The 26,028-nt window shown below is 45.4% G+C and overlaps 2 protein-coding genes across 2 annotated transcripts in view; both read right to left on the bottom strand.

Moving 5' to 3' along the window:
* Positions 1-107: 107 nt before the first annotated feature.
* Positions 108-4,811, bottom strand: MANF (mesencephalic astrocyte derived neurotrophic factor). Its single transcript, XM_041425737.1, has 4 exons — positions 4,656-4,811; positions 2,303-2,430; positions 1,393-1,534; positions 108-438 (listed from the first exon to the last, which is right to left on the bottom strand). The coding sequence occupies exons 1-4, from the start codon at positions 4,741-4,743 to the stop codon at positions 254-256; spliced, it is 543 nt and encodes a 180-aa protein (XP_041281671.1). The 5' UTR covers positions 4,744-4,811; the 3' UTR covers positions 108-253.
* Positions 4,812-8,996: 4,185 nt separating this feature from the next.
* Positions 8,997-26,028, bottom strand: part of DOCK3 (dedicator of cytokinesis 3) — a 185,528-nt gene continuing 168,496 nt past the window's right edge. Inside the window, exons 48-54 of the mRNA XM_041426040.1 lie at positions 25,232-25,367; positions 24,596-24,677; positions 19,059-19,177; positions 18,056-18,143; positions 14,620-14,742; positions 13,976-14,058; positions 8,997-13,493 (exon numbers count right to left, since the gene is read on the bottom strand). Coding sequence (XP_041281974.1) covers positions 12,987-13,493; positions 13,976-14,058; positions 14,620-14,742; positions 18,056-18,143; positions 19,059-19,177; positions 24,596-24,677; positions 25,232-25,367 — 1,138 coding nt within the window. The 3' untranslated portion in view covers positions 8,997-12,986. The remainder of the gene's footprint in view (positions 13,494-13,975; positions 14,059-14,619; positions 14,743-18,055; positions 18,144-19,058; positions 19,178-24,595; positions 24,678-25,231; positions 25,368-26,028) is intronic.

Here is a 26,028-nt window from a genome sequence, read left to right as displayed (position 1 = left end):
TCCGCGGCCGGAGCGAGGGCGGGGGCGCGGCCGGGGAGTGTCGGGACCCGGCGGGTGCGGGCCTGCAGGGGGGTGTCCCGCAATCACGTCACACGCACGGCTCCGCCCGGTACACACCGGCGAACTTTAATGAAAGTCCCGTACAAAGCGCGGGGCCGGCGTCGCCCCTCAGAGCCTCGAGGTCGCCCCTCACAGTCCCCTCACAGGCCCGGTGTCGCCCCTCAGAGCCCCAGGATCGCCCCGGTCTCGGCCCTCAGAGGTCTGTCCGGGCGCCGGCCGCCCTCGGCGCGTACTTGGGCATCAGTTCGTGGATCCTGCGGATGAAGTCGTACTTCTCGACACAGCCCTTGCACACCTCGCCCCAGTCATCCAGGATCCGCCGCAGCTCCTTGACGCGCAGCTTGCGCAGGTCGGCGGTGCTTAGGTCGATCTGCTTGTCTGTGGGGAGAGCAGAGCTGCACTCAGACATGCCAGGTGGGCGAGGAAGCCACAACCCAAGAGGGAAAAGAGGTGCCAGGGGTGGAAGTAACGTCTAAGTTAGGTCTGGACAGCAGATAAGGCTCTTAATGCTAAAAATTATTAGAAGACAGAAAGCTTGGTTGCAGTTTAGATGCAGGAGTCCCACAATAGCCCTGAAAGCCCCTTTATTATATGAGCAGCAACACTTCTTTTTCACTGGATAAAAGAAATGTAGCAGAGTGATTTCAAGGGAAAGCTAAGAAAGTGACAACAACAAAAAGTTTTTTAGGAAGCAACACGACCTTAGTAGGAGAAATGAAAAATATAAAGACCCACAATCCAAGGGGTGTCTCCAGGGGGTGAAAGGGCAACTATAAGAGAAAACAGGAGGAGACATTCCTATGCCTGTTCTTGTATTAGTCTTTTCAGGAAGAGGAGTCATCTAGGAACGTGAGAACTCGAGGAAGGTGATGAGAAACAGAGAGTGGAATGCTCTGAGGAGGCACCAGAGGAGATGAGAAAGCAGCATTTATCACCCTGCTGCTGGGAACAGGAGAGCAGCTGGGACTGCAGAGCTCAGCCAAGGCCCTGAGGCCTGCCACAGTGACACCCCTGCCTGCTGCCAGCACAGGTGTACCACACACCCCCCCAAACATGACACTCCAAACAGCACCGTGAGCGCAGCAGTGCTGCTACACCTGGGAGTTAGTTATTCCAGGGCTGAGCAGAGTCCCTGCAGAAGCCAAGAAGGGTTAGCAGTCTTACCTAGGCATCTCCATAGAACTCTCTAGGATGTTCATGGAGAGCAACCCAGGTTGTGCAACCCAACTAGGCTACAGAACTCAGGACTGAGTAGTTTTAGGATGTTGCTTCACCCTCAGTCATCCACACCCCAGCAAATCATGGGCATTTCCTCTTGTACAGGCAACTCACCGTATTTTAGTTCACAGATCTGACTGTCTTTCTTCTTTAGCTTCTCACAGATCTTTTCCACAGGGATGTGGTGACTCATGGGCTTTGATACCTCGTTAATGATTTTGGTGGCTGCATCACTTGTGGCCCCAATGTAATAGCACTAGAGGAAAGAAAAGAGTGAAGTGGGGATGCATGGGAAAAAAAAGCTTCTAAAAGCAGAGTTTTCTGTTCCTGTCCTCATCTGGTTTTGCAGCTCGATGTTTACAGTTAGAGAACCTCCCCAAGGGACTGCCAGAGCTGGGCAAAAGGAGCCTAACTGAGCCCACAATACTGAGCAGGCGTTTCCCATTGCAATGATTTTACAGCTGCTGAGGCTGGTCTTGTTTCTTAACTTTATAAAAATTGAACAGGGTTAGGAATAAAGTCTTCTTCATTCAGAGAGCCTCTCTGAAGTGTTCCCCCTCTTCATGCATGTCAGATGGTATCTCTGTAGTTCTCTGAGGAGAGTTCAGGCCTTTTCCTTGGGCCTCTTCATTCACAAATTGCCTTTGATTTTAGTTAGGGCAATTTGGTTTTCCTTTATTTAGTTTTCAGCTAAACAGCTGAAGAGTATAAATATTTTAACAGATTATATAGCACCCCAAATACCATTTAAGGGACAGGGAGGCCCTGCAGCAAACAAAAGCTCTGTAATATCCAGTGCTTCAGTAACAGTGAGATGCCAGGCAGTCCAATCACTGTTGACAGGGTGGTGGTTTTTTAACTTTTTATTTTTAAGGTAAAGAGATTGAACTCCTCAAGTCCTTTCATAAAAAATACAGGACCCACTGTGGCCACAGAGCCAGCAAAAAGAGCCCCTGGGAAGCCACATCATACTCAGTTTTCCCTCATTTGCAGGAGGGAAATATTACTGACTCCCCCTACTTACCAAGCGATTCTCTTTGCCCTTTGCTTCTTTGCAGGATTTCAAGAGCTCCTTTTCAATACTGGAAGGTGTGAATTCAACATCATTGTCCTTCAGACTCTGGTAGAACCTTCCCAGGAATGTGACACACACTGGAAGGGAAGATGGATGGAGTTATCAGGCAGAGCAGCAATCTCATGGCAGCTCTCAGAGGACACTGGTAGGGAAATGGAATCAGAGGTTTGGAGAACAGAACTTTTCTGAACTTCACCCATGGTTCAGAAAGTCATTCAGAGCACAGTGAACCAACAACATGCCCTGGTACTTTTGGTGGGTTTGTGACAACCTGAGAAATGAGATCCATGGGAGTGTCTAGGGGCCTCTGTACATTGTCCTGAGTGAACACAGGATCAAATGATGGACACAAAACCACACCCATGCAAAAATGTATATTTAAAGTTGTCTTGCTGCTTTGGGAAGCAACTTGTAAGGACATGGGTGTCAAACCCAGTGCTGATTGAAAACCAACTCTGTACATTATCCTCTGAGACTGCCCATGTACTGACTTCAGTAACAGGGTATCACTGATTGCCAGGCTGCTTCAGCTGAAATTACTTCCAAGAGAAAAAGAAATGTGATCCCATGCTATGTCCCCATGGCACCTTGCGCATTCTTTCGTTTCCACAAGCTTCTGACGCAGTTTCAGATGGAAAGAGGGAAGACTCTTAGACATAACACAACTGCCACAAGTGCAGCTGCAGCTGAGAGGACAGATCCAAGTCCCTGCCTGTGGGAAGGGCTGCACAATCCAGTCATTGCTCCTTCCCTTGCTCCTTCCCTTGGCAGCAGTCGCTCTGCACGTGCTCCAAAGTGCAGCAGCCCCGTGTGTGGCTGGGAAGGAGGGCAGACAGCCTGTGGGATGACTGAGGGACACCCTGAGTGTCAGATTTTGGTCATCCTGCTGCTCACAACTCATCTGTGGTTATCAGCATCACCTGGACCGAGCGCTCTTCAGTGCCCCCAATTCCTGCTCAGCACCTGGAGATTCTCACACCTTCCCATGCAAGATGAGTGCCAGGAACCACTCTGCCTCTAAGGAACAGGTATGAGTTATGGCTTTTATGGGATTTGTTTACTCCAACAGGAAGGGACTGGCAAATATTATTGTCATTAGCAACTTGTGTTCAACTCAGAACACAATGCATGACACAGTAATTGGGCACAACAGGAAATGGAGTATGGCCATCTCAAAACTGAGCAGAAATGTACTCTCATTATATTAAAACTAGAACTAATTATAAGATGGGCCATTTTGGAAAACATTTTTTGTATGCATACAGCACACAAAATGTGATGTGATTTACCTCCCATCAGTCTATCCCCAGTCACAGACACACTGATGTCCACTGTAAGCTATTGGGAAGTGAAAACGTTGGGAAGAAAAAACTTGCTGCAGGCAGTAACACTGATGGCCACCGTAGGACAGAAACATGTTTCCAGTCTAGTGCTGCCACAGCAGCTGGAAGTTTTGATTTATGGGGTTCCCTCTCCTCATTCTGTTGGACTGTAGAGGAGGGATATTAGTATCCCAAACTCCCAAACAGCTACCAGAGCCCCAGCTCAAGTTCTTCTTGCTTCACTTGGGGAAGATGTTCAGTTCACTGCACAGGAGCAGCTCAACAGGTTCCACCCCCGAGGCGTTTGTATTTCCGTGGTACACAAAGGGCCCGACTTGATTTGGATCAGCTGCTCACGGCTCCCGGCTGTGCGCACCGAGACTCCGAGCACTCCGTAATACCGTGATGACTAAGGGGGAGTCCCGGGTGAGTAACCTCACTCACGCTCTCCTGCTCCCTGCCCTGCTCACCCGGCAGGGACAGCCGGCGGGGAGCGCCAGTGCCGAGCTGTGACACTGCTGCTCTCCCGGCCTGGAGACGGTCCGCTCTCCCGGAGTCGTCGCTCCTCTTTCCCGCGGGGACTCCACACTACCGCTGGCCCCGTGGACCAGCAACTTCCCGACGAAGTGCAGTACCCTGGGAAGGGAGATGCCGTCCCCGGCGCGGGGCACGGCTGGAAGCCCCGCCCCGCCCCGCCGGCAGCCCGGCGCATCGCCCCGGCACCGGACGTTCCCGAGCGGCGCCCGGCCAGGTCCGTCCGCACTTAGCCAGACTTGGGAGACTTTTCCTGCCGCGGGAGGCAGCGCTCCCCCCGGCCCGGCCCAGCCCCGGCGGCAGAGCTGTCACTCGGGGCTGTCACAGCCCCAAGGCTGTTCCGCGTCCCGGCCCCACAAGCTGGCGGACGGGCCAGAGTGCGTTAGACGGCGGCGAGGAACGGCCTCCCCCCGCCGTGCCCGCGGGCCGGGCCCGGCCGCACTCACCCTCGCAGTCCCCGTCGCGCAGCGCTCGGCCACCGGCCGGCAGCAGGAGCAGGGCCAGCGCCGCGCAAAGCCCGTGTGCCGCCCGCATCCCGCCTCGCCCGGCAGCGCCCGCCGCACCGGCACCACCGGCACCAGCACCCCGCACCGGCTGCCCCCGCCGCCCCATTGGCCCGCTCCCCGCCCGGCCGCCACGCTCCCCGCTCCCATTGGCCGCGCAGTCGCCTCCACGGGAGAGTTGGCGGCCGTTGATTGGGGACAGGCGGCGGAGCGGCGGCGCGCGGCGCGGATCCCCGCCCCCCTTCGCTGCCATCTTTGTTAAGGGAAGAGCTCTCGCGAGCGCTCCCTGACGGCGGCCGCGGGCGCCATCTTGGAAAGGGGCAGATCCTCACACCTGCGGGCGGGCGGGGCCGGCCCGGGCTCCTCCTTCCCTCCTTCCCCCTCTCTGCCGTGTCCGGCAGCGCAAGGTGGGCCTGAGGGGTCGCTCGAGGCCCACGAGTAGCCTGGAGTCGGCGGGCAGAGGGGCCGCGTGGGCAGCCGTTCGTGGGAGGGGTGTCCCGTGAGGGGTGGGAGCAGCAGGGACGGGCTCGGTGCCAGCGCGTCACGGGTGGCTCGGGGTACACCCTGTGAGGTACAGGGACTGGGTGCTTTGAGGAGGGACAGCTGAGAGGTCAAAACAGCAACCTGTGTGCACTTGTTTCTGGCTTCTTGTGTGGGTGCTTTTGCAGAAAGAAATTTTTTTATTTGTTTAATTCCAACTTAATATCCTAGTTGCTGAGCCTGTCACCTTTTGTTCAGGCACATCGGGGGATTCTTGGGGTTGTCTGGTGCCAGGGCTATGAGTTGGACTTTGGTGATCCTTGTGGGTCTTTTCCAACTCAAAGTCCTCCTAGTTTGTGCCGTTAACTACCTTCAAGAACCCCCAGCACTGTAAATTTATAACTGAAATTCCCTTGAAGCTGGCAGACGGGCACACACCTGCTGATGGCTCCTTGTGCGGCTTCACGTGTAACTCTGTGTCCTGGGATATCATTCCAGTGGAGGAAGGGAGCTGCAAAGTCACACAGCCCTGTGCTACCACAAGGGAGCTCCCACGTAGCTCCGTGAGCGCTTTTGCACAGGCAGGCTCTTGCTGCAGCCCGGTGGGGCAGTGCCTAATCAGAATGTTCTTGCAGGTGCAAGTGATAAGCTTGACGAGGTGAGACAGGCAGTGTGGGGAGGAGGAGCACCTGATTCAGGAAAGGTCACTGCAGGTGAGCAGTAATTGGGACATTCATTACCAGTGAGAGTACATCATGTGTTTATTAGGAGACGTGGTTTTGCGCATTTCTAGATATTTTTATTTCTCCAAATGTGGTTATTAAGATCAATATAGATATTATTAAGTCAGTCCATAATGATTTACAGAATTGCTTAATATTAGTATACTTTAGGAAGATTATTGGCTTTTTTAAAATTATGCTCGTTGCCCACTAAAGTCACTTAGCTGTGCAGAGAAGTGGTGGCTTGAAGTGCCCTTGTTTCTTATCAGGATAGTGGCCAAAAGAACTGTGAGATGCAGTGGCTTCATAATTAGGTGGGAATAGAGCTTAATTTTGGAATTAGGAGACATTAGGAAGGTCATAATAAGGACAGAGTTTACCTACCAAAATAGTGCAGTTATGAAACATCTTCAAAGTAGGAACTTTATAAATTTTTGTGGAACAAGAGACAAGTGATTTTATTTGGTTTTGGATTAGAAAATGAGCCTCTGTATGTTAATGTGGGATCCTCAAATGGGTCTGAGGAAGAACAAGGTCTCCTTTGGTGTTTTGGGTTTTTTCCTTCTTTTTATTTACAGTTTGTTTCAGCAGTTACAATGGATTCCTTGCATTTTACTTTGTGCTTCTTCTTGATCCATGGTGAGGTTTTTGGGGCTCTGTTTGTTCCACCACCCTCCAGGCGCTTTTTATTTACAGTTTGTTTCAGCAGTTACAATGGATTCCTTGCATTTTACTTTGTGCTTCTTCTTGATCCATGGTGAGGTTTTTGGGGCTCTGTTTCACCACCCTCCAGGCCCTGTCTCTCTGAAGCATTAGGGATTTGTCCTGGCTGAGACCTGGGTGATGCAGAGCTTGTGCTGGTCCTCACTGTTGTCTCTTCCTAGTATCCAATCTAACCCTGGGCTTTGTCAGTGTGAAGCTGTTCCCTCGTGTCCTTATCACTCTGGGGCCTTGTCCAAAGTCCCTCTCCCGCTCTCTTGGAATGCCTTTAGGCACTGGAAGGTCTGCATGGAACCTTCTCTGCTCTGAGCTAGTCAGCCAGTTGAGTGGGCAGGAGAGTTCATTTGGGGATTGGAGTCCTTGGGAAGTGCAGGGAAACAGAGGCTGTTCCTGGCAGCTGTGGGGGCTGGGCTGTGCTGGCTCTGCAGTCTGAGAACACAAACCTCTTACAGCCATGGGAGGGATGAAGGGGCTCAGCCCTGGGCTTGGGCTGTGAGGACAAAGAAGGGAGCTCTGTCAGAGGGGACAGGAAACAGTTGGGGAAGAGGTAGTGCAGTACTGCTGTGAATGAATGCTGGATAGAAGATGCGGTGTAATACATCTGCTATTCCAAATTTGGGGTCATTTATGTGGGATTGACAGTAGAGGCCATCAAAAGAGAAGTGGTGTTTGAACCTTCTCTTAAGACCTTCTCTGAGCTCGGAGCTGTGCCTTGTGAGCTGTCTGTGTTTGTGCCCATGGCTTTTTAAGAATCACGCAGAGATGGAGGCACATTTATGCACAGGGTGTAGAAGGCTGAATCTTTCATCTGCCAGGTTAGAGTCATTTCTAGAGATTTAATTTCTCCTCTTATCAGCTTTGTAATGAAATTCATACTGAGTCAGACAAGTCATATTTTGAAACTGTGCTGAAGTTTTCTTATTTAGATAAGAAGAGGTATTTGGACATGGGATTTAGATTTCCATCTGACTAGCGGCAGCTTAAATAAAGTATTGGACTTGCACTGAAAAAAATTGTTCTGTTGGATTTAACAGAAACTAGAGTATTTTTGAAACTCTTGTTTAAAGTTGAAATTTTGTTGTGCCAAAACACAGTTTTTATTACTTGTGCTTCGTTAATAGATACTTTTTGTCCAAATAAAAAATACTTACTTAACTAAGATTTAATAAGCTGGCTTAAAAACAGTCTCAAAGGGTCTGATTGAAGACAGGGTGAAGGGTTGGGAACATAAGTCCTAGCAGGAGTGGCTGAGGGTACAAGGGTGTTCAGGCTGGAGGTCTTAACACTCTACAGCTGCCTGAAAGGCTGTAGCCAGGTATGGGTCAGCCTTTTCTCCCAGGGAACAAGGGACAAGAGAAGAGGAAATGGCCTTAAGTTGTGTCAGGGAGGGTTCAGGTTGGATATTAGGAAAAATTTCTGCACTGAAAGGATGGTTAAGCCCTGGAAGAGGTTGCCCAGGGAAATGGTGGAGTCACCATCCCTGGAAGTGTTCAAAAACCAAGTGGACGTGGCTCTTCACAATATGGTTTAGAGGGCAGAGTGGTATTTGGTTGAAGATCTTGGTGATCTTGGAGGCCTTTTCCAACCTGAATGATTCTGTGATTCTATGCTATGACTGATACAGACTTCAGTACACTGTTACAGTTTCTCTTCTCAGTATTTGTATGGGGCATGTGCAAAGGGTGCCTTGGCAGTCCATGTACATCCTGGGGCCACCTGAAGAGTCAGACTTGCTGCTAAATGTCTTTTGGTTTCAAAGTTTTTTTTGTTGGTTTGTTGAGACATTAAATGAGTTATTTGGCCTTCTGTACAATGACCTGGTTTATTAGTAGTAATGGAAGAAAATTTGAGATTAGGAGCCTGTAGAAGTCACCATAGCTCTCAATTTCCAAATCCTGTGTTCCCACATGTCTTAACTGCTATTCTTTCACACCTATTCTGTTAAAATGATCAGTATCTAACAACTATTGCAATAAAAGAGTGGCAGTCTTTTGGACAGTGAGACAGTAGTGGTTCAACCCCAGCTGATAAGGGAGTGGCACCCAGCCACTGCACTGCTGGCCTAGGGGAGAGCTTTTCTCTGAAAGGATTGCCCCAGAACTGTGCCTGGGGCTGTTGCAAGTGCCCATCTACCTGCCTAGACCAGGAGGGGGCTGTACCTGCTGCTTGCTTCAAGAAGTTGATATTAAATAACAATTAAACATGGAAGCTGTTCCCTCACCACACACAAAGTCCTTTGGTTGCCCCCCATTTTTCTCATTCACACAAAGGTGGGAAGTGAGGGCTCTTCCTTGTCTCTTGTGAAGGTTTGGAGCAGCCTGAGGATAGCCCTGCCTCAAGGACAGCAATGACCATACAGCTGTACTGTTTTAATATCAGGTATTAATCTTTAATTCCACATCACAGCAGTCGAGTGAATGGGTAAGGGAAAGGAACCCAAAACAAACGGCAGATATTTACATCTAAAATTCACACCACTTATTTGTTGGTTCTGGAAACATGCTATCACAATATATACAATGAAGTACCTTTAGGACACTTGTACAAATTAATTGTTTCCTTTTGAATTTGATTTCCATTATAGATAAGATAGCTGTTTTCATTTTATTTTAAACATGAATACACAAAAGAGAAGTGGTTAGAGGTTTTCGCCTTTTTTTTTTTTTTTAAATAAGCACAGAATGCCAGAGGTTAAAAACACATTTACAGGGCAGAATACCAGTCAGACATCACAATCTATACATTTTTTGCTCAATTTCCTGTACAAATACACAGCATTCAAATGGGGGTATTTACAAAGAAGCATGACCAGAGGAAATTTTAAATATCACATAATTTGTTTCCCAAAGGCTCTTGCTCTCTCCAGCCTCCCCAGTTTTGGCTGATACTCCTTAGAAGGGATATGCAATATCCCTTACCTAAAAAAGGGTAAGTAAGCTAAAAACCAAACAGGAAAATACGAAAAAGGATCTGAGTCTTGCATACAGCAATAAAACCAACCCAACTACTGGGGAAAAAAAGGTAGGATTCAGGAAATTGTTTTAATTGCTTTTCTTCTACCACTGTAGCTCCTTCTCAATTTTGTTTCAGATGGGGCCAGCAGGTACACTGACGATGGAGAGATTTATAGCAGAATTCCACCAATTTTCTCAGGAATGCACATGCTATTTTCTTATGCAGAGAAAACCCAATGAAAGCAAGTACACTGAGCTTTGAATTCGAGTTAGGTATAGAATGTCAAGGTCCTGTTCAAAGTATCCTGTTGATGTGATTTATACAAGCAATCTTCAAATCCTGTTGGGCAAGTGCAACAACTGCTGTTGCTTCCACCTACTCCAGGACTGAGCTTGACATTGGAGTTGTACTATGCTAAAAGACACCTCACCCTACAGAGAAATAGTAGTTCCAGGCAATATTAGTTCCAAGATTCACAAAATCTCAATAATAGTCTTTCCATCTTCTGTTCCCTTTAAGGCAAACACTGAAAAGGGAGACAGAATACTTGGTAGATATCAGAACAATAACAGAAATTTAACTCCAGAGAGGCTTAAATTTGGTAAACTCAGCAATTTATTCCACCCCTCTTTATGTGGACCTGCCATATATTAGGTATTTGTACACATCACCTGATTGATCTTTGAACTCTTGCAAATACATAGGAAGCCAGACTCCCCAAATGGACTCACTGCTGTTGTACCAGGTCTCTAATCAGAGCAGGAGGATGCATTGTCAGTGACTGATTTGAGATCTGGTGGGCAGGTTTTCCAGCTGCCTGGGACTCAGTCCTATGGTAATTGCATTCTTGGTTATGCAAAGTTTTATTTGCAAGACCTGCTGGTTTTTCACATTAAGGAAGCTTGATAAGTCACTACATTTACTACTTTTAGTCTTGCTGCCAGGAAAAAAAAAAAAAACTGGGGCAAGGGAAATGGAATTAAAACTTAGTTCTTTTAAGAACTTCACTGGAAGAGTCTCAGTGGGATTGGAGAATAGCATATGTGAAAACATTTCACCCTTTTCTAAGGAATTACCTTGACTTACCTTTACTGAAAACATCAGTTGGTTTCCTGCATTTGTTCTATACCAGAGATCCAGCTTGGTTTGTTAACAATGAAGACTGTCCTAGCATTGGAAAACTCTCCTTCTTGCTAAAGATGAAACATCCACTATAGGCCAGATTTTATTTTCATTGTTTAAATTGTGAAGGATATAATGATTACAAGCAGCCTGTGTTAGTAACAAAATAGAGGAAGCAAGAGAGACTTTGTTCCAGCCAAATAGGCCATTTAAGAAACAAATCCATAACTTAGTAGTTTTGCATGGGCTAGAGCTTGAGAAAGAAAACAAACAAATCCTCTTAAAAAGTCCCCTTCATACAACTGCTGAGTCCAGACTTTATACAGCCAAACCATCCTTAGCCAGTTCAGAAACCATGTACTCTGCCCAGTCACTGTATTTAGAGGTAGTGCTAAAGGTGACCTGTAAAAGATTTATAATAATCCCTTTTTGCTTCTTTATGCTGTTTTTAGCAGGAGAAACAGAGCAGTTAGACAGGAATTCAAGATGTAAGTTGGGTGCTGTTCCTGTTTCTGGCACTGGTTTATATGGTGGAGGTCTTATTTGAATGTGCTTCAGATTTTTCAGCAGTAGGAAAGAGGGAGGGCTGTTTCCATCTTACGGAGTGTGCTTTGCAGTCTGCAGGTAAAAGGGTTGTAAGGAAGGCTAAAATGTGTGTGGGTATGGCAAGGGAAAGGAAGGTGGCTTGTTCATCCAAATACATTAAATATTTGATACTATTTTGATTGAAAATTTCATGATAAGGATGAAAAGAGGAATAAAAGGTTTCTTAGAACCAAGATATTTTCTTTGTAAAGAACAATATTACCCACAGATACTTTCTTCCTGAACTGTGCAAGTACTGATTAAAAGGCATGTTTTGGGTTCATAGACCTGAACTGTCTTGAGCTCTGCACAGTTCTGGTTTGTGTGGTGTGGCTTGGCTCCCCACAATGTTCCTCAGCCCTTTCTAGAGCTTATTAATAAAAAATATGGGATGGGGAAAGGGCGTATTGTTGCCTGAGGAGAAAAGGAAAAAGAAATCAACCTTCCAGAAGAGAGGAGCAGCAGCTCTTACTATACATTCTAAAGAAGCAAAAGAGGAAACAAACACTTGTTCTTTACAGGTTGCCTTTAAGGTCCCTGACTCTGGGGTGTACACTTGATACCAGGCATTGCTCAAGTCTTGGTGTTTTCTGTCTGCTCTGAGAGATGGGAGATTCTTTCTGCACACCAGCTGCAGTGAGTTGTTGAGGGGGACTGAGGATATGGAGTTAACAGGAATGAATCTCAGCTCCTGGGTGATGGAAGTTGGTGAGAATTAAGATGTTCAGCCCTGAGGCAAAGGTTGTTGGATATGATGTGTTTAAGCCACCTTGTCTTTACTGGCTGGGTCATCAACCAGCTTGTGGCATGAGAAACTCAATTTGGTTGGTTTTGTTTTAATCTGGAATAGAAATGCTGGTGTCAACAGCCTGCCCAAAGCTGGGCATGGGAAAGGCCTACAATGAGGTTGTAGCTCCAGTAGCCACCAACCTCCTCTCGTTCTGTAGCACAGATGAATAACATGATTCCCATGAGAAAGCAGGTTGGCTTAGCCAGTGAAAGCAAAATTTAAGAAATGAAACAGTACATAAAAAACAAAGGAGGCAGAGTTTCTTGGAAATGATATCTTGGAGATCAGTGCATCAGCACTGCTTTAGATTGCCTCAGCACCTATGAACCAATGCAGGGAGATCACTGCACAGATATGTACAATCCTGCTCTCAAAAGAGCCAATTTCTTCTTAGAATTGCCATCTTTCCACTGCCTGCAGCTCATGCACCTTCCAGCCTGACAGTTCATAGAATCCCTGATTTCAGCAATGAGCTTTCAATTCTGTACAGCAAAGAAATATGTCCCTAGTGCAACTGCTTCTACTCATGTGCGTCTCAGAACTGGGAGGAAAGCAGGTTCAAAATCAACTTGCCACATTCCCCCCGTTTTCCCCTCCACTTAAAATTGTATTTTTCGGCTTCTGCTAGTCTCTATGGCTCATATGCCGTGTGATGTGGTTAAGAAACTGCAGAAGGAATAAACCGTCCACTGCACAGAAAGTTAAAAAACATAACAGAAAGGTGTAAAAAGAAATTAAAAAGGAAAGCAGCAACCTGCCATGCTGGCCCGACTCGCTTTGTGGGCTTCAGACATAACCTCGCGGCAGTAGAAAATCGGTTTGCTGTTCTCCGAGTCCTGCTCTCTCTCTGTCGTGTCCAGACCTGGAATGCCGACGCCAGCTGCGTACCAGGAGCTGTCCCTACTGCTCACTGATGCCGTGCTCCCATGCCACCCTGGCCTGCTCTTCCTTTGCACCGCTCACCGGTTGGGACGCTTTACGATGCAACGGGCGGTGTTTGTCGTCGTCTTCAATCATCATCCCCTCCTCGTTCTCCATGTTCGGCAGCCGGGAGTGGTAAGGTTTGGGGGGTAAAGCAGGAGGGTCCATGGTGTCCTGAGGAATGACTCCAGACGGAGCAGAGTGGCTTCGGCATGGCTGGGATTTGAGCGACTCCAGGACATCAGGCTCAGAGAGACTGTACCTGACAGGGAGGTAGGGTGTCTCTAGATCTTCGTCAGTGTTCCAGGCCTGGCTGGGCACAGAATCCATGGTGTCTGTGCGAGGAGGTGCTTCAGAAGAATGTCCAAAATTGCTCTCGCTCAAGGAAGAGACACCACTGCTGGCACTGCCCGATAAAGTGGAGTTACTGCCATCTAGACCAGACTGCGGACTGGTGGGTGATGCAGGGATAGGATGAAGAGGGGACTGTTTGGAGAGAAACAGAACCAGGTTAAAATTGACAAAGGAGGCAATGCTGCATCTTGTGCGTTGATCCTCATTTCAGCTTTTGACAGCGGTGTTAGCAACGGCACAGTTCCATTTATGTTCAGAATGTCAAGGATTATTGGTTTACATGTATGGAAGTACCACTTGTGGGCAGACAAGTGCACTCAACAACACCAGAGCTGTTAGAGAAATAGTAGCTGAGGTGATGATCGGGGTGCTGAAATCACAGCATATGGTGCAAAAAAGGAAAAGGGAAGGACCTACAACCTGTGAGTTATTTCTATAGCATTCAGCTGTGGAATAGGTTAAGAGCTTTCAGTGGGTTTTCTCATGTGCAAGTTACTAGCATGTTATAAATAGTGTTTCTGTGTTCACAAGCTGTTTGGTGGGAGCAGAGAAGGGGAGATCCCTTTCAGGAGCCCATTGTGCTCCTACATCCCTCTCTGCTCTCCTGCCATTACCTTGCGCAACGTTCGTGCGGGCAGTGCCGGAGGAGCATCACTGAGCTGGTGGTGGAAGGCATCAAAGTGCAGTGAGTAGTGTCCTGGAACGAGACAAGGGTCAGAAATGCAGACTTGTGCTGTTTCATTGCAGCCACAGATCTGGGTTTAGCTCTGTAGTGCCAGGTAACATCTCCAAATGCTGCTAATGCCAGCCTAGAGCTGCCTGTCTGATGGATACTGCGGAGTGCATCTGTCACACACAGGCTGCTAAGGAGAAATTAAGTCCAGAGAGAGATCTTTCACTGCTCCGTTATTGAGAATCTCATGGCAAGGCAACAGGCTCTTAAACAATGAACATTTGAAGTTTCATTCTGTAAGCTTAAATTACTGCTAAAGTTGGTCACTGGTAAGAAGCCACACCAAGCTTCAACACTCTCAGACTTAATTCTAGTCCCAAAGTACACAAAAGTCCACATTGCTTAAGGACGGCAAGAATTCGAAGATTTGGGAAAAAAAAATTGAAAACCTAGAAGACCAGGAAAGACTATTCTGGTTGTTTTTACAGGGGTGGGGACAAAAGGCTATAGTCAGCTTTTAGGTGTCTGGATCTGTGTGTGTGTGAGCTGCAGGATTTGCAGCAGGCCTGCTGGGCAGGTCCTTACCATGGGGCAGGCTTCGGGGAGGCACTGGTGGGGCCAGGACGCTCCCAGCGTGGGCAGACAGGAATGGCAGCGCCTCTCGGCTTCCACTGTCCAGGCTCCAGCTACTGGGTGCCGCTGGCACAGCTGAAGGATTGAAACAGATGTGACTCGGGTAACAGGACAGGGAGTTTGTGGGGCCAGCACTGGCTTTCCAGCGTGCTCTTCAGCAGCAGAGACAGATCCCAGGGACTCAGTGAATGGCAGGATTGAAAGCACAGAAAGGCTACAGAGTGTTAAGTTTAGAGATGCTTTGTTAAGGATGTGAGAGTTAGGTGATTGCAGGGTTAGTCTGCCCAGCTCCCCTCCATCCCTGGCCTCATTTCTAACAAATCTGAAGAGCCGTAGGACTCTGGCAGGATTTTTGCAAATCAGTGTGGAGGTAAAAATGAAATCCCACCAAAGGAAGGGTGGCTGGATCTCAGGTGTGAGCTCAGGTGTCCTGCTTTGTGAGGAGTGGTGACAAAGGAACGTGGCAAAACCCTCTGGAAACACAGGATGGTCTGTGGCTGCACTGCAGGCTCAGTAAGGACTGAATAAAGGACATGAAGGAAATTATACCTCAATCTGTTTCAATCTGTTGCAAAAGAAATTACTTCAAAGCTCCAATTTACTAAGCTACAGAGTTGATAAAGGGCTTTGATGACAAAATATTTAAAGACAACAGTTTGGCCTCCTTGTATTACAAAGTCTCCTGAAGAGATCAAGCCTTTGTGAATCAGGAAGTATAGAGAAAGCAATGCTTGCTGCATTTAACAGAGAGTGAATATTCACTTCATGGACTTGGTTTTTCATAGAAATAAAAGCTGCTTCTTGACATGAACATGAACCTTTTTCAAGATCTTGAGAATTCTGTCAACCTTGAACATTATTAAAATGCACCTTCCTTCCAAACAAGACTTGATTTATTCTGAGAAGAGACATACAATAGTTGTATGTTTATTTAAAAACAAATAATCAACTGCAATTGCTTCAGATTAGCAAAGAAAGAAAAAAAAGTAATTAATTGAGCCTGTCAAAGAAAACTGAGATAAAAATAGCGTTTTCCATCTTCAGTTTGCAAAATGGAAGCCTGGAGAAATAAACATGGAGTTTGACATCTGAAGAGGATTTCTCCTTAATTAAAATGCCTGCAGCCATTCTTGGTACATTTCTTTCTAAAATGACTTTGAAAGGTTTCTCTTTTTTTTTTTTTTTGTCTCCCTAGTTCATGTAGTTAGCATGAGCATGGGCTCCCCAAGGCCTAAAATTCCCTAAAGTAAAAAAGATCACAAAGTGACAGCTTCATAAGACAGAACAAACCCCATAAAAATATAAAAGTAAATGTTTTTTTCTTTTTGAAGAGAGACTCTTAGCCTGAGAACCTGAGAAAGGCATATGAAGAATCTTGATGGAGAACAGGTTCAAACCAGGGCCTACCTCTCTATGTAAGTAATGTGGCTCCAGATGGATTTTCCCTGTACACATGCCAGAGTGCTCTAATTTGCACTACTGCAATTGGTGTCAACAGGCTAAAACAGAGGGACAAGATGCAACAGCAGTGCCAGCCTTGCTCATCTCTCCTGCCATATCCCATCATCACGTGAAAAGGACAGAAAACCTGATTTGCTTGGCCTGTAAAACTATTGCAGTGCTTGTGGCTTTGGGGTTTTTTAAAACACTGAGATGCAGAACGAGAATGTGAAGAACACATGGTACCCCAGTGAAAAATCCATTTATGCTTTCTCAGTGTTCCCTCATTCACAGCCTTTTGAATATTTAGGAGTGCTGGAAGAAGGTGGGATGATTTTGAAGAGTAGCTGCTGCCCAGTAAAACCAGTGTTTTAGCCAAAATGCTTCAGGGAAGAACCGAAGCAGGGAGCTCCCAGTGCTGTGACTTAAACCAAGTCTCTCTCTGTGACTGTTCAGCGGCCAAGTTTAATTAGTGGGGAGGCTGCATTTGAACCATTCTGCCCCGGGTGACTGATGTCACCACTGTCACTGGGAATTACCAAACAGAACTTCTGACACGGCCAGGAGAGGGTGGGGGAAGTCAGGGCCCTGACTGCTCACAAAATCCAGGGCAGATGGCATCCCAACTACATAGAATGCTGAGGGTTCAGGCCTGCCAGCAGCACCTGTAATGCCTTTTGCCACCAGCCAGGCACAAGAGCTGGGATTCCTGCCTCACCATCCCCACTGAACATCACCTGTGTCTTTTGTGGCTTCTTAGGGATTCTGTCTTTGGTCTCCTGGCACTGAATACCACACTCCTGCATAATATCACCCACAGATACAAACTCAAGTATTTTTTCCTAGACAGACAATAAATATTTATCTACCTTCTTTTTTCAAATCTTTCTCCTCTCCAATACAAAGATCTCCCCATCTCTGTTATATGTTTTGTTCAAACTAACATGGATGGAGCTCTTAATCCCTGACTCCGAATCTGAACTCTCTTGTCATCACTCGTTATTGTCATCAAGTCATCGTTCTGCCATTTATTCAGAACTGGTGTTTGGTTTCCATCTGGGCCACTCATGTTGAAGTAGGGGATTCTGATTTATTAGAAATTCTAAAATAAAATTTGGATTTTTTTTTTTTAAGGTACAGTTTAGTTCTGGCACAGCTATGAAACAAAAAGAGATAAAAATCTGAGTGTGCGATGTAGGTCAGACTAGATAGTAGCAGTGGTCTTTCCTGGCCTTAAATCTTTTAAGATACCATTTTTTCCAGCAATACATGACTGTTGCTTGCTTAAGCAGCCTCCTTGTCTCAGATTTTGATTCAGGAATTTTGCCCTCTTCTGCTTTTTCAGAATGCTGCCTTTCAGATAATTTTTGAGCCCATCATTTTGTCCATGGCACCTCCTTCACAAGCTGCTCCTTTTCTCGTACACCAAACAAATTCTTTCTCCTCTTTCAGTTTTTTTTCCCCCCTGCAGGGACTCTGCCTGGTTTTTTTTCAAAAGAATGAGTTAAAAAAGCATATATTGCTATAGGATAAATAAATATAAAACTACCTCAGAGAGAGATTACGAGGAATGTTTGTATTTTGAGCAATACATGTGTATTAAGAAGCAGTATAACTCATAAGTAAAAAATATAGTCCCAGTCTTGGGCTGTTCTTAGATAACTTCTCATTTGCTTGACAAAGGCTGCAGGAATTGTTTCAAAAACAAAATGCTAAACTCAGAAAGCTTTCTGAAATAGGGAGGTCTGTGCCACCCCACCCTACTGTGAAGGCTCTGAAATGATGGTAGGTTGGCAGAAGGCCCAGTTAATTAAACTGTTAATTAGAAAGTGTGAGAGAAATGCACTCCGCCAGGAAATGTAGAAGCCCATTTGTTACTTGCTGTAGCATGACCAGAGGAATAATCTTTTAGCTAGCAAGCATGCATGCTGCAGAGGAAGAGGAGTACCTTTCTCAGCCACAGACAGGTTGGGATCACTGCAAGGTTTGCACGGTCCAATCATTTGCTGGATCAAGGCGCGCTGGAAATTTGGAGGCTAAGAGAGAAGAAAGTTAGCAAAGAAGAGTTAAAAAAAATAAAAAAAGGTTACAGACCAGCTGGGGCAACATGGGGACTTTCTGTTGCTTTTTTTTAGCAAAGAAGTTTTTAAACTAAAGATTCCCTGGGAACCTTAAGCCATGCCTACCTTGGCAGGTAGTGCAGTGCAAGATGAGTGATCCCTAGGGTCGAAGTGTGCTGAGGGCCCACAGTTCCTGCTCTCTGGAGGAGTTATTTCAGACTAGCTCTAGCCTGGCCTTGTGCCCATTAGCAGCTGGAATACAATGTTTTCCCTCTGAAGCTTATCTTTGGTTTTGTTTGAACACTGACTTTGCATGCTTTGAGACAGCTCTCCAATGCAAGTGTGGTAAGTGGGCAGGATCAGGAGATTCCTTTCAAAAGCGCAGGCTGGGGTGAGATTTAAATGCTTACATGTAGGAACACTTTTCAATTTGTCCAGGGAAATTAGAGCACAGATTTTTTTAAAACACATGTATCAGTATATTATTTCAGCCTCTCATGGTTTTTGATACCTCTGGAAATCATAAAGTTATTTAGAATAAACTTGGAGACTAGACTGTAGGATGGATGGCCATGGTTCTAAACAAATAAAGAAAATGGTGTGACCGCTTGCAATGGGCCAGGGCTCACAGGATGAAGCTGGGAAGTGAGTCCATTTTCACAGGACGGGTCTGCTCTTTTAATAGCCACTACAGTTTGCACCAGTCAGCTGCCACAGTGAGTGTCTCCAGGGGGGACTAATAAGAAAAGTTCTGCTTCACCTCAGGAAATGATCCTAAGTTGCTGTGCTTTCCAAAAATAAAAAAGAAAGCTTTAAGGTGATCAAAGCCAGCAAAAATACAGCCACAGTTTCAGGTGGTTGAAGTGACACAGAAGGAATGAGAGCTGTTACCTGTCCGTTTTCCATGATAGCTGCGGGGTACATGGCGCTGCTCGGTCGGTCCCGGTGGGCTGGCAGCAACATCATCATCTCCCGAGAGTGGCGGTACTTATCTGGTAGAGAGGGAGAGCCTGTAAACAAGTGAGAAAAATCACGTACACGGGACAAACAACAGCCATGTCTGTGCATGCCCAGGGATCTGAGTCCTCCTGTGCACTTGGCTTGGACGCATGAGCTCACAGGACTCAAGGAAACACGGTGCCGAGCCCACTAAGCAGCTGACTGTTGGTGGGTGCATAGCACGAGGATGGAGCAAGAACTGGCTTCTTGTACACAATTAAGGACATACCACGTAGGGTGTGTAAGATGTGTGTGTCCCTATGTATGTTGCAAAGTGCTTCCTTTCAACACAAAAAAAAGTGGGCATCTGCGTGGAATCAGCTGTGGCTGTGCCTAATGCTCCCTTGCCCCATAAAGTAGAGTTACAGAAATGCCATGAAATTGTTAATTTTAGGACTGAATGTGAGAGAAAAGGATAAAAGCTTGAGATACACCATTCAGTTAAAGCAGAAATCTATGGGAAAATACTTTATTCTTTGGTTCTGGATAGAGGTAAGTGTTGCCATTTAATTGGTGCTATCTTGGTCAGCTTCCTCTTGTTAAAGCAAACCAACCCCAACAATAAATAGCATATTCTATAAATGTGAGAGGCACTTTGCTTACAACGCTGCTGTAAATGATGATTACTATTGTGTTGCTGTACTGAGCCCTTTGATGACACCAGACATTTACCAATGCCTAGACTTTTATAGTAGGAATAATAAGGTTGATTTATCTATTAGTTATCTGTATAGTTGTCATTTAAGGTATTGGGGTATTTCATGTAACAGCTTCCTGGCAGGTGGAATTACGTGGGACTCATGTCCTTCAAGATGAGTGCTACATAACAATACACCTTCTGATGTGCAACAGCTGACAGTGGATGTGCCAGAAGAATGATTCTCATTAGTGACTTCCTAAAGTCTGACACTACTGATACACGCAACCCTTGGGATGCACAATATTGGGCAGGATTGATGTTGTGAAGCTGCTGAAGTGAGCTGTAATTTGCACTGATTGTTTGATTGCGTCACAAACACGCACTGAACAGATGGCAGCACACAGCGCATTACAGAGCCATGCCGGCTTTTGGGGAATACATGCCCCCTCTGGCAAACTTCCACAACCACACACATTACCTGGACAGCACTCCAACATATGAGCAAAGGCATTGGTGCTGGTTGATGCAGCTTTTACCCCAGCAAAAGCAAACATGCAGTTTTGGGGACTAATATTCAGCACACAGTGGAAGGAACAATGTGTCCAGCAGAATGCAGGATAAAGTCCTACAATTGCAACATTTCCATGAGGGGGGGCAGATGCCAGATTAATCTACACCCCCACTCTGACATGAACAGTAACAGAGTATCTGCATTCTAGTCCCGAACCCATTTTCTCCCCAGACATAGAACAAACGTAATTAGACGACATTCCTTGCTTTTATGTACAACATCAGCTTGGAGAACACGGTGTTAACGCTTTGTGCTGAGTCTTTTCCTCACAGGTCACAGGTAGTCCTGTTCTGCAGGACAAATGTTAAGATGCTGAACTTTTAGGTGTGCCCAGAACTACAGCGCAGCACAACCTGTACTGCAAACTTTCCCCTTTTTATTTATCTTGTCATCCTTGCTCTTTTATATCAAAGACCAAACCACCTCTACTGTTGGCAGTTTATAGGAATTACAGTGTCAAAAGAGCTTGGACTGCAGGACCTGAAAAATCCCACATGTGCTGGCAGAGTGTAGTTTAAAAAACTGGTACCCTAAATTTGTCATTAACTATAGCTATAGAATGGTAACAGATTATGCCAAGTGTCCAGTCTGCAAACAAAATTTAAGTATTGCTGCTTTGGACAGATAGAGAGCACAATAACCACGGCTTCTTTCAGGGACTGTCAAAACTTAAACAGCAAAGTCAAAAAAAGCTTCTAAAGCTTCCAGAGCAGACAGTGGCCATAATAAAATGCTGCAGCATGTGTGAGGGCTTACTCCTTTTAGCATGTAGCTTGGTGCACTTGATGTGTGCAGCACTGTAGGTACTTTCTAATGAGAAAGGAAAACCTGTGCTCAAGCCAGGGATAGTTTTGCTTTTTTAAATTATAAATACGTTAACCCACTTGTGCCAAGTATTAATTTTAAGGAATAAACTGAATGTTAATGTAAACTCCAAAATCATTGAATCTCTTCTCCTGGTTCATAATTTTTATTATGATTATGAAAAGTTTGCTCCTGCACCAAATCATAATTTTTTGATTTAAAAAGGAAGTTTTAATGTAAGTACATGTATTCGTGTGAAGTGCTGAGTAAGACACCAGGACTCATTTTCTGCACCTTAACAAGGGACAGTGTTCAGGAAGCAGTAGGGATGCCTTTAGAGGCCAGTCAAGTGTCATGTGGGAATTGCTTTTTGAGTGCTTTGGAGGAGTCCTAACTTATTTTAAATTAAATTACTGACAAACCCTAACTCACTCGTAGCTCTTTCCAGGCATTTTTGAGTTACAGTTTCTAGCTTTCTGAACCCTGGCTTGTGTAATCTTTTAACTGCAGTCAAGTTCTGCAGTGCCTCATGAGCCACCTCAAATGAAGCCAAAATGAACTGATTTTCCTATTGACCTTTTACACAACAACAGTGGTGCTTCCCTGACAGGGAAGAAACTACTCAAGGGTCAAGCCAGGTGAAAACTGAGAGACACATACTTGTAATAATGAGTAACTATTAATGTCTATTGTTAGCACAGAATTAGCAAATTCTTGCAGTATTCTGAGTTCAGTTCTATCTAAGCCTTCTGCTGTAACTTGTATATATTATAACTAGTGTAAATTTTGATGCCTTAATCTGCAGTTCATTGATAAAATCAAATAATTGATCAACTTTCATGATGACTATCCTTTAAAAATTCTTTATACATTAATAGCTTAGTTACTTTCTTTGGGCAAGCCAAATAATCACCTACTTTAAAGATCCATAAAAGGGTAATTTTTTGGAAGGGGAGAACAATTTAAATTTAAATTTCAAGAACATGGAATCTTAATACAAAAGGCCATAGCTTCCTTTGGTCTCTGATGGAACTAATTTGTTATAAAGATACCCGTCTCCTCAGGAAAGGACTCTGCAGTAAAACAGAGAAGGTGGCCTAAGTACCTGCATTATCATTTGAATAAATGAGAGGAGCATTTAAAAATCAGGCTAAACCCTAGAAATTCTACCCAACCATGCTTAGGTTAAAGCGACAGGTGACAAAGATGTTAAGTTGATCAATTTAGATGGCCTTTATGAAATAAATTGTTGGTCTTTGTCCACTTCCCATCTGACAAGTGTTCAGCTGCAGCATCGTGACTCTCGTAGCTTTGTTGGCAGTCTCAGCAGAAAGGCCAAGGGTTGGATGGGTCATGGAGACTGAACTATCCTCTCACCTCTAGAGGTGGTCCCTCCAGGACAGAGATGAGGCACATGGATGGGGGCAGCGTGGGGGAACTTGCACAGCTGCCGCCCATGCTGTATCTGCTCTGTGGGTAAATAGAGGGCTTCAGCCTCCAGTGGTGTCAATCCAGCACCTTTCACCAGCGCTAAATTAAAAAGAATATAAAAAAATACCAAAAAAAAAGGAAAAAAAAAAAAGGATAGAGGTGCATTGGCAGAGCTGCATGTCACATCTGTGAAGTACCTTGCTCCAGCCAGTGATACTGGTCTCATTTTCACAAGCATCAAATTCACCCAGTTAAACAAAATAAAAAGAAGAATCACCAAGGAGAAGAACACAGCTGCATTACCACAGTGAAATTTACGTGTAAGGGCTTTTTCTCTTTAGGGAGAGCTCCATTTCCAACAGCAGTGTTGTAATAACCAGGACAGTGACTGGCACACTGGGAAACACAGATTGCATCTGAGACCTTACTAGAAGTGAAATCCCATGAGTGGGTAATGTCTGAATGCTGTGCTCACCTAATTTAACAGTGAACAGAACAGCAGAGAAGAAATGTCGTATCACAGGCTATATAAGTATTTTTCAAACTCATTACTTCTCTTACTGTTTCCCATTTGAAATCTGTCTGGGTCCCATCCCTGGGAGGTGCTGTTGGCTCACCCAGCAGCCCGGACCCTTTGGAGCATTCATCACGTTGGTTTCTAAGCAACAGTGAATAATACCGTAAAGAGGGAAGCTGGTGATGCTTTGCAGTCATCAGGCTCAAAAAGACTGTCACAGCCTGCCACAGCCTGTCACTGTGAGCCTGTCACTGGACTTCTAAAGTGGAAAACAGTGTGAAACAGTACAGCAGCAGAGTCTTCAGATCCCCCCAAATATTCACATGCCAGCTGAGGCACATCCGCTATCATGTCTTCCTGACATGATAGCCCTCTCCTCAGTTCCATCTTCCCTCTCCTGTTATTCTGGTTTCACCTGGTTACTGTTTGTCATGATTTTCCTTCCAGCCCTTGGTAATTAGTGAAGCTATTTGCCTTTATTTGAAGATGTTCACTTCTCACCTTTCTACTCCATCTGATCCCTCAATTAAATCACCTTTCTGCATCTGTGTCATAACAACAGCCAGTCAATTAGGATTTTACTGACAGATGGAGCAAAAAAAGCCCCAAGACTGCTTGAGAGAAAGGGCTCTTCTCCATATTCCCTCTCCATCAGGAGACACAGTATTCCCCTGTATGGAAAAAGGGGTAAGATTTAAATATCAGCCTTTATCTCTGACTATATCCTGGACACCTTCTTCAGATGCCTGTGAAAAGAGGTGTAGAACCTGCAACCGAGAACCCAAAATGAGAGGAAAAAACAGAAAACCTTTAAGAGAAGTTAAGAAAGCCAGGAGATCACATAGAGTGGTTTTGCTTCAGCTGGGGAAGAAAATAATTAGCAATATCAAGACCAGCTACTGTAACACAAAGGCAATATGAGTACCCGCAGAGTCTGCTTTTTTATTTTCCCTTTCTTCAAGAATTTCCCAGCAGGGAAGCCCTTCTTTATCTCCATTATTTAAAATTCATATCTTTCAATATTCATTCTATACATCTACTTTTGTATACATATGTTTCTGCTAAACTGCCTCAAGTCCTTTTTTGTCATAATTTCTTTAAGCTTGTAAAATGATTTCTTTGCCTTTGTCTTCATGATCTCTCTTGTAAGTACTATACCAAGGACTATTCTTGTTTTCCTCCAGACTGCGTGCCACAATTTTGTGGTGGAACAATGGAAATCATTATGAAATTCAACCACCTGAAACCAGCATGTATTAGAGATACATTTGATATATGGATGAAAGAAAACCTAAATGGGGAATTAAACCATTTGTAAAGAACAAGTATTGAAGAGGTATTTACATGTCCAAAAAAGAAACAGTGTTACATGTCAAGCAGGTGGTGTTCCACCTGTAAGTCAGCAAGGTTGCCAGGTTTAGGGAACCCCTGCAGGTGCCCCCCCATCAGGGCCTGTCCATGCTTACCTCGAGCGCTGGAAGGGGCAGAGTTAATCATCTGGGATGGTGCTGAGTGAGTGGAGCTCAGGCTGGAGGTGGAAGGACTAGCCTAGGATGAGGATAAAACAGAGACATTGGTGACTGAGCCTTGGTACCTGGGCTTAGGATAAACAAGCTGCAGAAGGCAGAGAAACCTTCGAGAGAGACCTGAGCACATCAGTGCCTTAGGGATTTACCTGCCTTGGATGAGCCAGGGCAGCCTCTGCCCAGATTCAGTGCAGGCCACTGCTAACCTGCACTCAGGACTGTGGGACTTGTTCCACCTCCCCAAACCAAGAGCAGCACTAACTGCCCATGTTCAACAGGGCAGGTAAACAAAATGGGACAAAAATCTCACTTTCTGAAAGCAGCAGGGTGATCTTGGACTGCAGTACCACAGTCACTGTACAAACACAGGAGATTTTCTCACAAAGTTAATCTAGTGAGTTACTGTCATATTCCTTGAACAATGTTAGATTCTACCTATTCAGTTCTTTGAAAAAAAAGTATCACAGACAGATCCAAGCATGTGCACAGGTAAAGTGTACTGCTCCTAAGCAAAACCCTCTGGAACATGTTCTGTGCTGTTCCCAGCCACTGCTCCTGGCTGTGCTGGAGCTGTACCTGCATGTGGTACATATCCTCAGCAGTCTCCCCCACAGAGCTGTCTGTCAGGATAACCAGGTTTCCTGTTTCACTGGAGGTGTGCGACGACAGGGAGGATGAGGAGTGTCGGACTGAACCAAGCATGTTCAGTGGGCTGGAAAAAAAACAGACAGAACAAGGGCATAATTATTTTTTAAACCTTTTTGTGAAGCCTGATTTTTTTCCAAACTAGTAAGTACCTGCAGTTACCTGCTGCTTTAGGTCACCTCTAGATGTCAAACACTTTTGAAAAGGCCAAATAAGCTCAAACAAGTCCATAAATGTGGGTAAATACGAAAGAGGTGACAAGAAGATTACAGGTAAAACAGAATAGTACACAGGACATTGAATTTCAAAACCCCAACCCAGGGTAATGTCACATCATGACTTTGGGTGCGTATTTGTTTTGTTCATAACAGAACACACTGAAACCACTCACATTTTTAATGCTAAGATGAGTGGGAGCAGCTTAAAAATAACATTCCAAAGGAATCCAAGCACAAGACACACAGGTCAAAATCCAGTTTTCCTTATTGCATGCATTGGGCCTCAGCATTACAGTTGAAGGCGATTTTGTAGCTGACAGTAAATTAATACAGCCCAGCTGGTGTGCAGGCTGTACCCTGATCTCCCTCAGGGAATGAACTTTTCTTCATCACTCTGAACCACACACACAAATACATTGTACACTACAGCATTTCCCTAGTTTGTCCTAAAAACTAAAAAAGCCTTTACAAAGGGAGGAGTTTTGAGGAAAAAAAATGTTATCACCCAGA

This window comes from Onychostruthus taczanowskii, unplaced genomic scaffold (genome assembly GCF_017590055.1).
Source record: "Onychostruthus taczanowskii isolate IOZ18803 unplaced genomic scaffold, ASM1759005v1 scaffold9, whole genome shotgun sequence".
NCBI classification, from domain to species: Eukaryota; Metazoa; Chordata; class Aves; order Passeriformes; family Passeridae; genus Onychostruthus; species Onychostruthus taczanowskii.
This window is presented reverse-complemented; position numbering and strand designations above follow the sequence as displayed.